At 36.1% G+C, this 18,198-nt stretch overlaps 1 protein-coding gene across 5 annotated transcripts in view; it reads right to left on the bottom strand.

Annotated features, from left to right (window-relative positions):
- The window catches only part of NNT (nicotinamide nucleotide transhydrogenase), a 111,530-nt gene that overhangs the window by 15,474 nt on the left and 77,858 nt on the right, over positions 1-18,198 (bottom strand). For all 5 annotated transcript variants that reach the window (XM_030927252.1, XM_030927253.1, XM_030927254.1 and 2 more), the window contains 2 exons: positions 16,160-16,319; positions 14,038-14,119 (listed from right to left, as the gene is read on the bottom strand). In XM_030927252.1, coding sequence (XP_030783112.1) covers positions 14,038-14,119; positions 16,160-16,319 — 242 coding nt within the window. The remainder of the gene's footprint in view (positions 1-14,037; positions 14,120-16,159; positions 16,320-18,198) is intronic.

Genomic DNA, 18,198 nt, shown 5'->3' with positions numbered 1-18,198 from the left:
TTTAGATCAATATCCCTGATGAACATCGACGCAAAAATCCTCAATAAAATACTGGCAAAGCGGATTCAGCAGCACATCAAAAAGCTTATCCACCACGATCAAGTGGGCTTCATCCCTGGGATGCAAGGCTGGTTCAACATTCGCAAATCAATCAATGTAATCCAGCATATAAACAGAACCAAAGACAAGAACCACATGATTATATCAATAGATGAAGAAAAGGCTTTTGACAAAATCCAACAGCCCTTCATGCTAAAAACGCTCAATAAATTCGATATTGATGGAACGTACCTCAAAATAATAAGAGCTATTTATGACAAACCCACAGCTAATATCATACTGAATGGGAAAAAACTGGAAAAATTCCCTTTGAAAACTGGCACAAGACAGGGATGCCCTCTCTCACCGCTCCTATTCAACATAGTGTTGGAAGTTCTGGCTAGGGCAATCAGGCAAGAGAAAGAAATCAAGGGTATTCAGTTAGGAAAAGAAGAAGTCAAATTGTCCCTGTTTGCAGATGACATGATTGTATATTTAGAAAACCCCATTGTCTCAGCCCAAAATCTCCTTAAACTGATAAGCAACTTCAGCAAAGTCTCAGGATACAAAATTAATGTGCAAAAATCACAAGCATTCTTATACACCAGTAACAGACAAACAGAGAGCCAAATCATGAATAAACTTCCATTCACAATTGCTTCAAAGAGAATAAAATACCTAGGAATCCAACTTACAAGGGATGTAAAGGACCTCTTCAAGGAGAACTACAAACCACTGCTCAGTGAAATAAAAGAGGACACAAACAAATGGAAGAACATACCATGCTCATGGATAGGAAGAATCAATATCGTGAAAATGGCCATACTGCCCAAGGTTATTTATAGATTCAATGCCATCCCCATCAAGCTACCAATGAGTTTCTTCACAGAATTGGAAAAAACTGCTTTAAAGTTCATATGGAACCAAAAAAGAGTCCTCATTGACTAGACAATCCTAAGTCAAAAGAACAAAGCTGGAGGCATCACGCTACCTGACTTCAAACTATACTACAAGGCTACAGTAACCAAAACAGCATGGTACTGGTACCAAAACAGAGATATAGACCAATGGAACAGAACAGAGTCCTCAGAAATAATACCACACATCTACAGCCATCTGATCTTTGACAAACCTGAGAGAAACAAGAAATGGGGAAAGGATTCCCTATTTAATAAATGGTGCTGGGAAAATTGGCTAGCCATAAGTAGAAAGCTGAAACTGGATCCTTTCCTTACTCCTTATACGAAGATTAATTCAAGATGGATTAGAGACTTAAATGTTAGACCTAATACCATATAAACCCTAGAAGAAAATCTAGGTAGTACCATTCAGGACATAGGCATGGGCAAGGACTTCATGTCTAAAACACCAAAAGCAATGGCAGCAAAAGCCAAAATTGACAAATGGGATCTCATTAAACTAAAGAGCTTCTGCACAGCTAAAGAAACTACCATCAGAGTGAACAGGCAACCTACAGAATGGGAGAACATTTTTGCAATCTACTCATCTGACAAAGGGCTAATATCCAGAATCTACAAAGAACTCAAACAAATATACAAGAAAAAAACAAACAACCCCATCAAAAAGTGGGCAAAGGATATGAACAGACATTTCTCAAAAGAAGACATTCATACAGCCAACAGACACATGAAAAAATGCTCATCATCACTCTCCATCAGAGAAATGCATATCAAAACCACAATGAGATACCATCTCACACCAGTTAGAATGGCAATCATTAGAAAGTCAGGAAACAACAGGTGCTGGAGAGGATGTGGAGAAATAGGAACACTTTTACACTGTTGGTGGGATTGTAAACTAGTTCAACCATTATGGAAAACAGTATGGCAATTCCTCAAGGATCTAGAACTAGATGTACCATATGACCCAGCCATCCCACTACTGGGTATATACCCAAAGGATTATAAATCATGCTGCACATGCACACGTATGTTTATTGCGGCACCATTCACAATAGCAAAGACTTGGAATCAACCCAAATGTCCATCTGTGACAGACTGGATTAAGAAAATGTGGCACATATACACCATGGAATACTATGCAGCCATAAAAAAGGATGAGTTTGCGTCCTTTGTAGGGACATGGATGCAGCTGGAAACCATCATTCTTAGCAAACTATCACAAGAAGAGAAAACCAAACACCGCATGTTCTCACTCATAGGTGGGAACTGAACAATGAATTCACTTGGACTCGGGAAGGGGAACATCACACACTGGGGTCTATCATGGGGAGGGGGGAGGGGGGAGGGATTGCATTGGGGAGTTATACATGATATAAATGATGAATTGATGGGTGCTGACGAGTTGATGGGTGCAGCACACCAACATGGCACAAATATACATATGTAACAAACCTGCACGTTATGCACATGTACCCTAGAACTTAAAGTATAATAAAAAAATGAAAAAAAAAATATGGAACCAGCCCAAATGCCCATCAATCACTAAGTAGATAAATAAAATGTGGTATCTCAGCCATAAAAAGGAATGAAACAAATGCATTCACAGCAACCTGAATGGAACTGGAGACTAGTATTCTAAGTGAAGTAACTCAGGAATGGAAAATCAAATGGAAAATTATATTTTCTCACTCTAAGTGGGAGTTAAGCTATCAGGGCACAAACGCATAAGAACGATAATTGAACTTTAGGGACTCAGTGGAAAGGATGGGGGTGGCAAGGGATAAAAGAGTACACATTGGGTACAGTGTACACTCCTTGGGTGATGGGTGCACCAAAATCTCAGAAATCACCACTAAAAAACTTTTCCATGCAACCAAACACCTATTCCCCAAAAACCTATTGAAATTTTTTTTTTAATTTTGAATTCCTTCTGAAGATTCTAGGGCAAACTCCATTCCACGCCTTTTCCAACTTCTGCAGTCTTCCCTCTTTCCTTGGTGGGGGGCTACATCACCCCAACTTCTGCTTCCACTGTCACATCTCCTTCTCTAACTCTGATCCTCCTGCCTCCCTCTTATAATGACCCTACTGATTACACTGAGCCCACCCAATAATCCAAGAAATTCTCCCCATCTCAAAATCCTCACCTTCATCAAATCTACAAAGTCCCTTTTGCTATGTAAGGTAACATAGTTGTAGGTTTTGGGGATTCAGATGTGGACACTTTAGGAGACCACTATTCTGCCTACCACAAAGCTCTCCAGTCCTGAAATTCAGTGAACTAGGACTTCTATTTTAGCTACATAACCCAATATATACTTTGTGATTACTGTTGGATTTCAATTTTATATCCCTCCTTGATTCCAGCTTATTTTGTTTAATTTTATTTGTTTTTAATATGGCTTTTGTCACCTTTAATTAATCCATCTGGCTACCATCTTGAGGCTTTAACTGAGGTATCTTGGACCAAATTAGAAATTAAGGACCTCTAAAAATATTAGTTCTTTTTGTGATGCCTTGATTAGCTGCAGACTGCATAAAGACAATGTTTTTGTTGAGCTAGTTGTAAAGGGTAAATAATTTTGAGCTAGTTGTAAAGGGTAAATAATTACCAACATAACCATCATGTTATGCCTAATATCCCAAAGGACCGATCATTTTATATCTACTTGCACAGTAATTTATTACACTAAACTTTATGACTCTAAAGTCAGAAAAAAAAATATGCAAGATTATTACAAGAGAATGCCAATGTTTTAAGAAAAATAACAGAATACAGTCAAATGCATAGAGATATATATGCATGCTGATGAGTCAATGTGAGTTTATAAAAAATTCTGGCACATGTAACTGGCTAATCCCCAAAGTATGTATTAAAATTAATTATATCAGACACTGGTTGGCCATGATGAGCAATTTCCCGGAACTGATGGCCAAAGCTCATCAATGTTCCGTCATCACATGAAGAATATCCAGAATTTCAACATGCAAAGCCTAGCAACCTTTTAGTTCTTCTCTTTCAACTATGAAAATTAACTTTTATTATGCAAATGCTTAAAAAAGAATCAGCTATCTGTCACCATGATAAGATCCTACAGAGGAAAATAACTAAAATAAGGTCATAGAAAGATCTTGCGGGCTTTCAGAATTCTTCCTTTATGCATCTACTTCTTAGTATACAATAACATAACTGGTTGACATGACTGTGCTCTCCTAACTAAGAGTTCCTTGAGAATAGGAACAAACCATGTCTTATTTATCAGTTCCTGCCACTCTATTGCAGGGACTCAATTAAAGAGAGAGAAGGAGAGAAGGAGTTTTAAACAACACAATGTGCCCAATAAAGTATACTGATTTATATACTTTCTATGTCTCTTTTTAGAGAAAGGATTTAGAAAAGCAGTATAAGGTAGCAGTTCAGAGTTCTAGCTTGCCACTGCCAGGTTCAAAGCATTTGAACAATTTACTTCTGTGCACCTCCATTCCCTCACATGTACCATGGGATTGATAATAAAATCTCCTCAGAGGACTATTGAGGGATTTAAGTGATGTAGTTTGTGTAAAAAGCTTTTCATACAAGGTGCTTTAGACCAACACCTGGCAGACATAAGTGTTCAATAAATGTACACAGCAATTATCCTGTTCACATACATTTTTGTATAATATAAATGTTCGTCTGTGTTTTTCAAATAAATGCATATTTTTAATAATCACTTAATATAAAGAAGCACACATTTTCACATTAAAACAAATGTTGATTTAAAGTCAACACTTACTGGGTTGCTTTTCTAATTTTTATCTTGTAATGCAAGTAAAAATCAATAGAGTCCAATAAAAGCCAGAAATTATTTGTATTTGCAGCTACATCAAAAGTATTTAAAAAACTATACAGTCAATCTAGATTGAGGCCAATAATTATCAATGTTGGGCTCCCTGGGAACTTGGTCAAAACTAACATTCAAATACTTTGATAGAGTCAAATTTCAAAAGATCATTTTTAACCATTTAACTGATATGATTAGGCAAAAATGTATTGTTTCTTTTGTTGATAGACACAAATGTGATCAAGTTAGGATAATCTCTTCACTATCTCGAAGCAAAAAAAACAAAAACAAAAAATTCAACACTATTTGCTATTTTCCTCTCTCAAATATGAAAAAAATAAAGCCTTTCATGGAACATTAGATGATAAAAAAGCTTAGGCTTCAGTCATCAATTAAGAATAGACCCAGGCAAAGTTCAAAAAAAGTAGAATAATCTACTCAAATGAAACAACCTGATCTTCAGAACCGTTTAAATTAACCAAGGAAGAATAAAAACAAATACGAGTATATACAAGAACTATTCATGAATACTGAGTATACTTGGTAAAATATGAAAAAGAAGAAATTCAAAAAGTACTATTTTTAAAAAACCTCTTTTATAATACATGATGACATAAACTTCATTCTTTAGAGGTTTTCGCAACTTCACATTAGATTTCAGATACCACATGCTTTAAAGGGGACACAACAACAGAAATTTCCATGATCACAGACCATGGAGACAATATGTCCTGACCAGGGTACTTAACAGAAGTTTTCTTGGGTATGTGAGGCCATTAAAGAATATAAAACATTCACCGCATGCATCCTACCAAAACTGTTCAAACAATGTTTTGCTTCTTGTATTATGGAAATATCCAGACCTAGTTTAGCAATAAACTATTAAGAATGTTTAATTAAATCAAGCATCCCAATTCAACAGTTATACAAAGAAACTATAAGTACAATTGGGCCCCTTTCTAAACTATTTAGAGTACTTTTTCCATTTTGCAGCTTCTTGCTATTATACATAGTGACAAGGATTAACAGATTTTTTTGAAAAAAGCTCTTTACAACCTTCAACTATTTGCTTACATGTTTTGTGAGTCACGATGCAAAATTTATGTCCGTACTCCAGATGTTCAGAGTTACTTTCCCTTATTTTACTCTGTTTTACATTTTAAAATCAAGCTGGATATAGGACAAGGTACACTGATAGCATTTTGGAATTCTGCCTTCCCAATACTATCATCCCACAATTTTCCTAAATATGTTATGATAACCTTCTAGGAGGTTGACAAAGTAAACAAAATACATAAACAGAAAATAAAAAGAAGGCTCATTTGTTAAATGTCTACTAACTTCTCCTGTTTTAAAACTACAAATATTTAAACATCCATAAAACCTTAATGGTTTAAATAGAACTTAAAGATCTTCCAGTCTTCCAACTGCTTCTTAAGGTAGGAATTCTTCATTTAGAAATTATACCAAAAATGTTTGCACAGTGTTCTGTCCCAAAAACAGGTTGGAAATTCCACTGTGGATACAATAAAGAGTCCCTAGTATGGGCTATACCTCAAGGACCTGTGGAATTCTGTTTGTATGTGGCAGTGTTACATTCTGAGGAGGGTCACTGGAGGTAATCAAATGATTTGTTACTATATTCAATATTTTTTTACATTTAATTATGCATTTCACTTGTGAAAAATATGATAGGCTCACTGAAAAGGCAGGTTTCTTTGGTTTATCACATGCTGATCAGAACTTCTGGTGGCAGTTTTAAATCACGCTTATTAAAAGCACAAGGAAAAGGGTTTTTTTTATTAAGGAATCATTTTAGTGAGTCAGTTCTGAATAAAAATTTCCAAATCATGGTGTCAGCAGGGTAATTGTTCCGGTTAGATAAATAATCTTTGGTGGCGAAAAGGCCTGGACCAACTGGGTGGGGCTAGTCTATCCATCTGAAGGGAAATATGGTAAGAAGTGAAAAAAAAAAACAAATCCTGATGAGGCACTTGCTGTCCACAAAAACTAATGAATGAGATACGTTGTAGAGTCAACATCTCTGGTGAGGCTTTCCAGGCAAAGGAATAAACACCTAGATTTCTAAAACTATCAGAGTCCTTCTTAGAAGCAGCAGTTCTGATGAATTCACTCATACAATTCCTAGTGAAAAAAAAAGTGTTCATTTAATTTCCTAGAACTTTCCAAAAGCCAGAATTAAAGAACACTTTGTACTTTTCTTTTTTTTAAGGCAAATAAGGGCTGAACTGCTACTCTGTTTCTGAAGCCTGCTGTTCATCACGGCCTTCCCTTCTTCGGAAAAAAATATATATATATGAAAGAGCTTACGAAAACATCTCAGGGGAACAATTTTTCTAATGCAGAATAATAGACCTTGTCTTATGAATGTGAATGAGGAAATGTTTGACAGGTTACAGTCACATTTTCCATCGTACATGTGACCTGTGACACTGAGGCCACCCAAAGAGGTGAGTAAGAAGGATCAGCTCAGATGGTCTCGTGCAAACACCAATGCAGTCCTCTATAAAACCATGTCCCAAAACTACCTTTTCCATTCTGAGGAGAGTAATTATAGATTGTGCCCAAATCTAGTTTTCCCATCGCTTAACCAAATCCAACTACCAGGCCCAGAATAGAAACTGTATGACTACTGACACTGTTTTGATTTTTAAATAGTCAACAAGATTATGAAGAATGATATCAGAAAGAAAGAATTCAATTTGCAACTAACTCTCGAATATTACATTCTGGCATATTATAATATGAGAGATTTAGTTAAAATTATACATAATTTCACCTTTCTGTCTGAATAATTTTTATGATGCTATTGAATGGCTCTTGGAATGTAATGGCTAATGAGCTCAATAAAATGAAATTATTATAAGCAAGATCCTTATTTAATTGTTCACACGAACTTCATTGTAAAAACTAAGCTCAAAGAATTTCCTGTAACTAATACTAGAACCAGAAGCCAAAAATCACCCTGATGGTCAGTGACAATGAGTTCATCAATAGTTAAGAGTTTTTTCCTCAGACCACAGGAATGCCTGTGACAACAGTTTATAAGGAATGCGTCCTAGAGTGGTATGACCGAAAGAGGCTTTACAAAGCACCTAAAGCACAGGCTTTAACCCAGTATTCTGTTCTTTCCACCATACCAATATGCTGTAGACAAGATAAAGCCAATCTGGGGTGAAGGTGGCCACTTTCTAGGAGCATAACAGACACCTTTGATCTGGGAGATTACTAGCAACTCCACACAATAGGTTGAACATAGATGTGAGTGAATGCACATACTTTCTTTAGTTTTCCTCTCTTCCATCAAAAGTTTCATTCATTTGACCAGTTATACAAATAACCCATACCCACTATCCTGCCACCATGTTTTTCGAGAAGGCAGCCCCAGTGCAAAGTGCAAAGAAACACACCACATTCTTTGAGAAAATCAAAAGTGCTGGCTAATTCAAGGCCAAATAGTGGCAGCTATAACTTTGAAATTCTGATACAATAACCTATGCTACAGCTGTTCTCTGGTTTTTCAAGTAGCATTGAAATTGGAGACAAATGGGGTTATAATCTCCAATTCAGATTATCTTGAAGTCTATTAATCAATTAATTAGTTAATTAATGTAAATTCCATAAGACCAGGAATTTTCAGCTGTTGTCTTCACTGAGGTATCCCCTGGACCTACAACAGTAGCCTGGGAAAGAATGCTATATATTATAATTATTTGTTCAATGAATGGTTATGGATATGAATAGTGGTATCTGTATTTTATAAAAGTATTACAAAGCTGACATGAAACTGCTAAATAATGTCTATCTCGTTATTCAAATACTATACGAGATAATTTCAACTGGCCTAGTTTCTATTCTCGTCAGAAGTATGTAACTTTATTGCTTTACCAATTTGCAAGCCTTGACTCTTCCTCCACCCAAAAACATAACAAATCTAAGAAGACTGAACTTTGTTTATCTGAATCACATTTATCCATGAAACTCAGGAAAATCCTGGCCTAATGTGGTGGCTCATGCCTGTAATCCCAGCACTCTGGGAAGCCAAGGTGGGTGGATCACCTGAGGTCAGGAGTTTGAGATCAGCCTGGTCAACATGATGAAACCCCGTTTCCACTAAAAATACAAAAATTAGTCGGGCGTGATGGTGCATGCCTATAATCCCAGCTACTTGGGAGGCTGAGGTGGGAGAATCACTTCAATCTAGGAGGCAGAGCTTGCAGTGAGCCAAGATCACGCCACTGCACTCCAAGCTGGGTGACAGAGTGAAATTTCAACAACAACAACAACAAAATCCAGTTAGTTAGATGGACAAAATATTTTATATTTTCAAGTATCTTCAAAGAATCAATTTCTAAGTAAAAATAACATGTATTTAAACCTATAGCCATATTACACAGGACTGTAAAACATTATTAGACTGCAAATACCACAGGCAGCTAGATGTGTTTAGACAGTATATAAAAAATAAATGAAAATATTTATTTTTAAAAATATGCAAGATATTTCAGCTTGTAAAAAGTTTAAAATATCTCCTGGACAGCTAACTACTCCTTGTATTCTTACTGCTACTCTACTTGTCTTAGCATGCTATCACATTAAATGGAATTCATTCATTGATTGATCTGTTAATAGTGATTTCTTCATAACTATAAACTTCTGAGAATTAGATTTATTCATCCTTATATGCTCAGTACCTAGCAACAAATTTCTCAGTAAGTTATTAATAGAAGGATGTGGTAGAACATTAACATGAAAGCAATACATAACATCAGTTAGTCACTCAAAGAAGTTGAAGCCAGGTGCGGTGGCTCACGCCTGTAATCCCAGCACTTTGGGAGGCCGAGGCAGGTGGATCACTTGAGGTCAGGAGTTCGAGACCAGCCTGGCCAACATGGCAAAACCCCATCTCTACCAAAAATACAAAAATCAGCCAGGTGTGGTGTGTGCCTACAGCCCCAGCTACTTGGCAGGCTGAGGCAAGAGAATCGCTTTGAACCCAGGCGGCAGAGTTTGCAGTGAGCTGAAATCATGCCACTGCCCTCCAGCCTGGGTGACAACAGTGAAACTCCATCTCAAAAACAAAATAATAAGTTGAAAGGTATTTAATAAATTCATATGACTTCTGTGATAATTCAAGCAATAATGATTTATAGAAAGAAAATCAAGAATTAATTAATTATAAAAAAGAAAAAAATTCTACCCCCCCCCCCTTTTTTTTTTTTTTGAGATGGAGTCTCGCTCTGTCACCCAGGCTGGAGTGCAGTGGCATGATCTCGGCTCACTGCAAGCTCTGCCCCCTGGTTCACGCCATTCTCCTGCCTCAGCCTCCCGAGTAGCTGGGACTACAGGTGCCCACCACCACACCCGGCTAATTTTTTGTACTTTTAGTAGAGACGGTGTTTCACCATGTTAGCCAGGATGATCTCAATCTCCTGACCTCCTGATCCCCCTGCCTCAGCCTCCCAAAGTGCTGGGATTACAGGCATACTCTACCCCTTTCTAATTACTCAATGGGAACACTATCTCTGCCTTACAATGAAAAGCCTATCATATAATCAATCCAAAAATTGGGAAGGAAAAATAAAAAATATCTGTGGCTCTTATGTCATAAGATTGTTGTCATAAAATCCTTTTAGACATCAAGTAGAAGTTAGGTAAGCTATATAGGCATTCTGGGCTACTGGGAAGCAAATGATATCTTGGCCACTAAAGAAAGTCTAAGCCAGTGAACTTTCATGACATTCTAAAATGAGTTCTTGTCATGAAATGTCATGTGCTTTATTATATAATCTTAGTTCATGAGCATGTTATGACTATGGCCAAAGTAAAGGAAAACAGGAGTGTCTCTAAATCAATCATGGGCCTTGAAGCCAGACAGACTGTATGACAGATGCGATTTTTCTTGGCACCACTTGGGCGTAACTAATTGATGACAATCATATGTCCACACTGGCACATTTCCACAGGGGATGTGTGTGAATATGTCACCACATCTGGATGCTAGGCATGCTGGGGTCCTGAGGCACAAAGACCTACTAACTCCAGAGGCCCAGCAGCTGTACTCAATGAACACCGTGGGAGCTCCACAGAGTGATGAAAGGACTAAATTACTGCAAACTGTAAATACAGATTTATTTCATCAAACTACGAGGTAACTGCTACAGCCATCTCTTGTTCAAACAGACATTTGCCCCTTAAAAAAAAAAGGAAAAAAGCTAGCATCTATGTATATATATATTCCTAACTTCGTAAAGAAAATTTGCATTTCTTCTGTGAAAAGATAACACATACAAAGAAAATCACAAAGTTTCTACAAATCTCTTTCAATAAAAAAAATTCACACAGAAAAATATGATGATCTACTGTCATTATTTTAGCAAGAATAGTCCTTTTCCATTTAATTCAAATGGAAGATTTACATAATTTGTTACAAAGTTTATGTTGAAAATTCAACATACTATAGTAAAAAAACTATATTAATATATTTCACCTTTAATATGAAAGAAAGATGACTATAAATAACTTACAAATAGAAAAACTAGACTGAATTAATAATCTTATTCTGATCCTACATAATAAATTATTAATAAATTTATAAAAGTATTTGAACTATGTTAACAATTATGTGAAGCAATGAAAAGCTCTCTCATGAAAAGTCTTTGGTCTTATTCACACAATTACTTCAATAAAAAATGTAGAACTGAAAAAGTATTCATATATGTATAATTAAATATTTTTCATAAACCTTTCATCAAATAATTACTTTTCCCAAGCAGTGTCACAGAAATCATCCTACAACAGTAGTTTATATCATGTCCTCATAGATAAAATTCTAATTTTAATCAGATCAGAAACAAAAAATTCATTTGTCTTATCCTTTTTCCTTTCAGATCATTTTTCCCATCTCTCTTATTTCCTTTGACATTTCCCTTAAGGTCCTGTCTTCCTTCAAGCTGCACTACAGTCATGATGCTCTTCACTCCACATCCACTTATTTAACACTGGACTGATTTTCCAAGATGTCTGGTTAACCTAGGCTGATCAACGGGTTACAAGAGAGGTATGTCAAATTAATCCTTCCCTTCCCTAAGGATAACTAAGACATGAAAGGCATTTTTCTTTCTCTATTATGATTGCCACTCATCTCCTAAACATTTATATGGTGAAAGAGGGCATTACGAATACATTAGATTTTTTCACATGTGGACTGAATAGAGAAAGCAGTTTCTTTTTAGAAAAATCATAAAACGTTGTTTAACACATCCTTTTCACTTGCAGGCCTACAAATGTTCTCAGTAGCAAAATGATGGCTTTAAAAAGCACAGCTTAATATCCTCTGTAAAAACTGGAATAAGTAACTAAAAAGTAGACTTCTTATGTAAAAATTTAAAAATAAAGTCAATGACTTTTCTCATCATCTATCTTCAATTCATCTAAGATTCTCAATAAACATGAAAATCATATCACAGAAATGCTGGTCCCACCACAAAATAGTATTTTGATTCTATATATTTGACAAACACAAACTATAGATTGGAGGAAGGAGTGAGAGAAGAAAGGAAGCATAGGAAAGAAAGGAAGGAAGAAATAGAAGTGCAGCTGACATAACTGCTGACACTAATACAATTAAGGTAGTCCCCTGATTTCATCATCTAAGTTTCTTTCACCACTACTAGTAGCTGGGACATTCCAGCCAGAGATTAGGATTCTGCATCCAGTCCAGCACAAGTACTCTGGCTGGCTCTAGGAACACTGTTTGGCTTATTTTCTCATCAGATGATGCTTTTGTCTTCAGACAAAAGCATAAGGTTGATGTCTAAAACTTTTATGAACAGAAATTAACAGTTTTGTCCACAAACATTACCATCCTGGTAAACAAACTAATTCTATTTAATGAGTTACCCTGTCTCTCTGACTTACAGTGTCACATCAATGCAACTGCTAGTGAACCAGCCTCCCCACAAAACAGGCAGCAGTTGCCCTACCAGGGATAACTCATAGGATATCTTCTCTGACTCCTAAGTAATATGAGAGTTCCAGAACAGGGACCCAAAGGTGAGCAGGACAGATGCAAAGTACCTTGAGGGTCACCACATTCATCACCCAATGGCCCTATTTGTACGTTCCTCAAACACTTTATCCAACATCATGGAGAATAAGCTAGTAAAACGGAGTCCCTCAACTTTGCCATTCTGCTTAATATCCTCCCAAGAGCAGACCAATGCCCAAATGGCAAGTGGCAGGAACAGCTGCTGCTCTGATTCATATTTCAAAACATGAATAGCTTTATGAAAAGAACACTTTCAGCAGTCTTTTCCACCCTGAGTATATGAGAGCTAACTCAGCAAAACAGTAACCAGCACACAGGTTTATTACTTGATCTTGCTCTTCAAGGCCTCTCTTTTAAGACCTTTTGTCTTTATTCAGTGTGACCAGAAACCAAAAAGATACAACTTGATGTACTTAAAATGCTTCGCTTGACCTCTTTCCTCAAATCAAACCACAGAGAAACAAGACTTTTGATTTCCCCATTAATAAATATTCAAGAATTTGGAATAATAAATTTTCCTTTTCTAAAATGAGTCAATAATATTTGAGTTGATGCTAATCCAGGGACAGCAAAATCTAAATAGTAAGACTAAGACCAGAATATGGCTTGTTCGTTAACAACTTAACTTCTTTACCTAGGATTACATATGTAAAACACCACTTTAAGAAACAGTCATCTTTTTCAGAAGCCATTTACAGCTGACCCTTGAACAACATGGGTTTGAGCTGCGAGGGTCCACTTATCCACAGATTTTCTTCTGCCGCTGTCACTCATGAGAGGAAGACGAACTCCTCCTCTTCCTCCTTCTTCTCATCTCACTCAACATAAAGACAAGGATTAAAACCTTTATGATGATCCACTTCCACTTAAGGAATAGCAAATATATTTTCTCTTCCTTATGACTTTCTTACTAACATTTTCCTTTCTCTACTATTTAATACATATAACATAAAATTTGTTAATGGATACACATTTTGTTTATGCTATCAGTAAGCATTCTGATCATCAGTAGGCCATTAGTAGGCACGTTTTTGAAGATTCAAAAGTTATATATGGATCTTTAATTGTATGGGCGGGTCAGTGCCCTAACCCCTACATTGTTCAAGGGTTCACTCTATTTCCTTTTCTCCACACACACATCTTTACACACACTGCAAGCCTCTCCACTGCAAACTCTTACCTGATTTTTTTGCCTTGCTCAGTGAGCATCTTTACCAAATCAGCAATGGGGTATTGAGCTTTGGCTGCACAGAGACCATAGCCTGCAAGGAACATTAAGAACACAGAAGAATGTATATTTTATTTTGAAATTACATGAAGTACAACTTCTCTCTTGATCAAAACACATGTTTATGCCAACAGAGGCAATCATTTAACAGGACTAGAAATGAAAGCAAACTTATAAGCTTGGCTTTTAAAAATATTGCCCTAAATTTGAAATTGAAAATGTAATGATTGCTCCTCAATCTTCTGTAGTGTCTAATACTGCTGTGCACCCCCACCCCCGACACTGCACATACCCTTGGGTGTTCCCTCTCATCTCTTTCTCTGTCTCTCTCTGTCTCTCTCTCTCTCTCTCGTGTTTTTAACTCTCTTCATACTTGGCTTTGATGACACTGCAGTCCCCTGTCCCAGCCTAACTTTGTTATTATTCTTCCTCTAGTTCCTTCAATAGTTTATCTCCTTCTTTTCTCCACTTATATGACAAAGCTTCCAAAGGGCTTTAACTTTGCCCCTCACAATCTCCTTGAAAACCTCAGCTTATCTCATGACTTCAACAACCATCTGATGATTCCCAATCTGTCCGCAGGCTTGACCTGTCATTTGTGCCCCAGTATAACATGCCTCTTGTCCCATCTCCACCTCAAATTTAATATCTCAAGAAAAGAACTCAAAATTTTCTCCCCACACTCCAAAAACTGTTTCCATATTTCTGATGTTATTACAGGTATAACGAAGAACTTCAGTCATCTTCACTGCCTTTTCTGTCCATTCTACCTGCACAATGAAGCTCACATCTGTCCCCACTTTTCTATCCCCATTTTTTCAAATGCCAAGTCTCTGCTCAAGCTATTTCCACTGGCTTCTCCCATCCCAACACCATCTATCCTCTAAGGCCTAAAAACAAATCCTCACCTCCCTACAAACCTTCATAGGTTTCTTGTGATCAAAAAATTGTCCACATAGTTCAGTTTAGCCCTTATCATAACCCACCTTGCATTACTGATCTACCTATCTGACTTCATCATTAGATGGAAAATGCCTAGAGGAAATAGATTGTGTCCTCTACATCTTTACACCTTTATACTCCAGTACAGCATTGCTCAACGGGTAAGACCAATGACACTTGGGGTGTGATGATTCATTATGCAGCAGTGCCCCACACATTACAGTACATTTCATTTATCTGCTTCCATCCACTAACTGACAGTAGCATTCCCATCTTTGGACAACCAAAAACCCAAATACACCTATTTCAAATGTCCCTAAAAAGTGATATTGTCCCAAGTTGAGAAAGCTTACACTATAACATTCAACTCAGCTAATGTCTCCTATTTTTACTTCAGTACATAACTAACTAGTAAACTACTCACATGTCAAATCAGTAGATTTTCTTTACAGAAAACTCATTTGATAACATGATAGAGTTAAAATCTTAATCTGAAACCAATGTATTACCCATAATACCACAGTATTCTGTGATAACAGTGAAGAGCTAAAACTCAGATAACTAGAAAATTGAGGCCTAGAGAGATTAAATGACTTGGGTAATGTCACATATATTAAGAATTCTTAATTAAGAACAAAAGTGAGGTATCGTGACTCCAAACCAAGCACTTTCTACTAGGCCACATTGCCTCATTTTGTTGAAAACCACATGATTCTTGATGATTTTTTAAATAATCATTTTTGAAAAAGAATAACATTTATTGAGCAACTCTAATGAGTGGGCTAAAGATTTTCACATACTATATCTAATTTAATCTTGACAATGGGCCCAAAAATTACCAATGAGAAAAAAAAAAGACTTGAAAATGATGTAAACATGTACACATAATCACAGAAAGACACGGCTAGAACCCACTGTAAGAATTTATAGAATTACCATGTGATCTCCAGAATATTAACTTAAACTGGGAATTCTCAGTATTTTTCACTTAGTAATCATAGAATTGCTATTAAGTTTCCATCATATTTTCAAAACTAAAGAAGTTTCAATTCTACTTTCCTATTATAAGAAATTTTAACGTCATCAATGATAACAGCTTTATAGGTTATTTGCTTTTGCTTTTTTTCTTTACCTGGTGTAATAATAATGCTATTAGCTTCTCGAATCATATCAATTGCATTGTCAAGGTTGATTTCCGTATGTGTGCCAGAAATTTCCATGGGTTTTCCACCAGCTGTTGAAGTGGTACCATAGCCTCCAAGAATCACGTTAGCCAGGGAGCGATTCATTGCCTGGAGAGCCAAATTATCAGCTGTGAGAGTTTAATCCACATAACTTTTTGAGAATGGTACAAATGTTGTGTATATGATATTTGGAATCATTTTAAAAGGTTTATTTGATCATTTACAATATTTTAATCAGATAAATTTCAGCTGGTTTCTGAAAATCACTTAAAAAATTTAAATGACAGAAGATATCTGAGAACCACATTATATTTTTCCTTATCAAATCAACTGCAAAATGATATATTTTCAGTAAAACAGTCAATAGAAACAAAGAACTTAATAAAAAATTATCAGTAAAATTCATAAAGTAATGAAAAAAATCATATCTACTTATTACTGCCTGAATGCTGATTGAGCAATTTTATCTCTCAGCTGAATTCTGCTATAGATTCCATCTTCACAGATACCAGCTGTGAAGAAGCAACTGGTAAGAATCAAAAGAGTAAAGATCCACTTCGTCTAGAATATTGCTGCTCTCTGTCGTCAAGAAAATAGAAATATGGGGGTTGATACTGTCTTATTTTCCAAATCAATTATAGCTCCATAAAGCCCCATACTTAAGTTTTAATAGAAGTAACTGGGTTCATCATTAGGACTCTAAAATATTTCACTTCCAAATAGGTAGAAGAATAAGGTTATACACTCTTTAAAATTTATACTCACTCTTTTAACTAGAAAAATAATCATAAAAGAAAAATAAGAGAAATGAACTTCTCATGCTCATTTATAATCACTCAAGAATGTACCATAGGAATGCCACTGCTGAAATATGTGACAATAACTGATGTGGTTTTGAAAACAGTTCATTTATAGACCTCTAGATGTGGGGTAGTTCTGAGTAATCAAATGCATTTTAAGATTTCAAGTCACTACATGTGATCAAAACAGTCATTCTACATGATCATAACTGACTTTATCACTTCAGAAAAAATTTCCAATAACTTATTAAACTCTATTTTAAGTGCTGTAATAAATATATTATTCATTCATTATATCACTTAAAAGTTATATAAGTGTCAGTCTATTGCTTGCTTTTAAAATACAACACTTTAGTATTAAAAAAGTAAAAAAGCACCAAGATCTTCAATGATAAATACCACATCGAGAAAACTATGGCCGCCCCACACAATGATGGCTCAGCCTGCTACCAGCTTGGTGGAGACATTTTCATTATGCTGAGTAGGGCCCAGGCAAAGGCAGTGAGGAAAAGGTACACAGAAGATGAGCAAGAAGCCATACTTTAATAAAGCCTAAATAACGTAAATTTCAAAGATGATGAATCAAAATGTTGCCAGAATTGTAATTGCTCTTTCAACCTAAACTCTATTTATCAGATACAACATTGACATTTTACAGAGCCCAAAGTCTGACAAATTTGTCTAAGATTATTACAAAAAAAATAAAACCTGAAATGTCTTTACATGTATTATTAATGGATAAGAAGGTGAAAGAATTAAAGTAATGCCTTTTTTTTTTTTTTTTTTTTTTTTTTTTTGAGATGGAGTCTCGCTCTGTCACCCAGGTTGGAGTGTAGTGGCATGATCTCGGCTCACTGTAACATCCATCCCCTGGGTTCAAGAGATTTTCCTGCCTCATTCTCCAGAGTGGCTGGGATTACAGGTGCACACCACCACATCTGGCTAACTTTTTATATATTTGGTAGAAATTGGGTTTCACCATGTTGGCCAGGCTGGTCTCAAACTCCTGACCACAAGTGATCTGCCTGCCTTGGCCTCCCAAAGTGCTGGGATTACAGGAATGAGCCACCATGCCTGGCTAAAGTAATGCTTTTAATTAAGTTCACAATCTCAAGCTGACATGATGTTTTAAATTCCTAACACATTCCTCCCATATTTAAATCCAACATTTAATGAAAATCCATATA

This window comes from Rhinopithecus roxellana, chromosome 3, assembly GCF_007565055.1.
Source record: "Rhinopithecus roxellana isolate Shanxi Qingling chromosome 3, ASM756505v1, whole genome shotgun sequence".
In the NCBI taxonomy this organism is placed as follows: domain Eukaryota; kingdom Metazoa; phylum Chordata; class Mammalia; order Primates; family Cercopithecidae; genus Rhinopithecus; species Rhinopithecus roxellana.
This window is presented reverse-complemented; position numbering and strand designations above follow the sequence as displayed.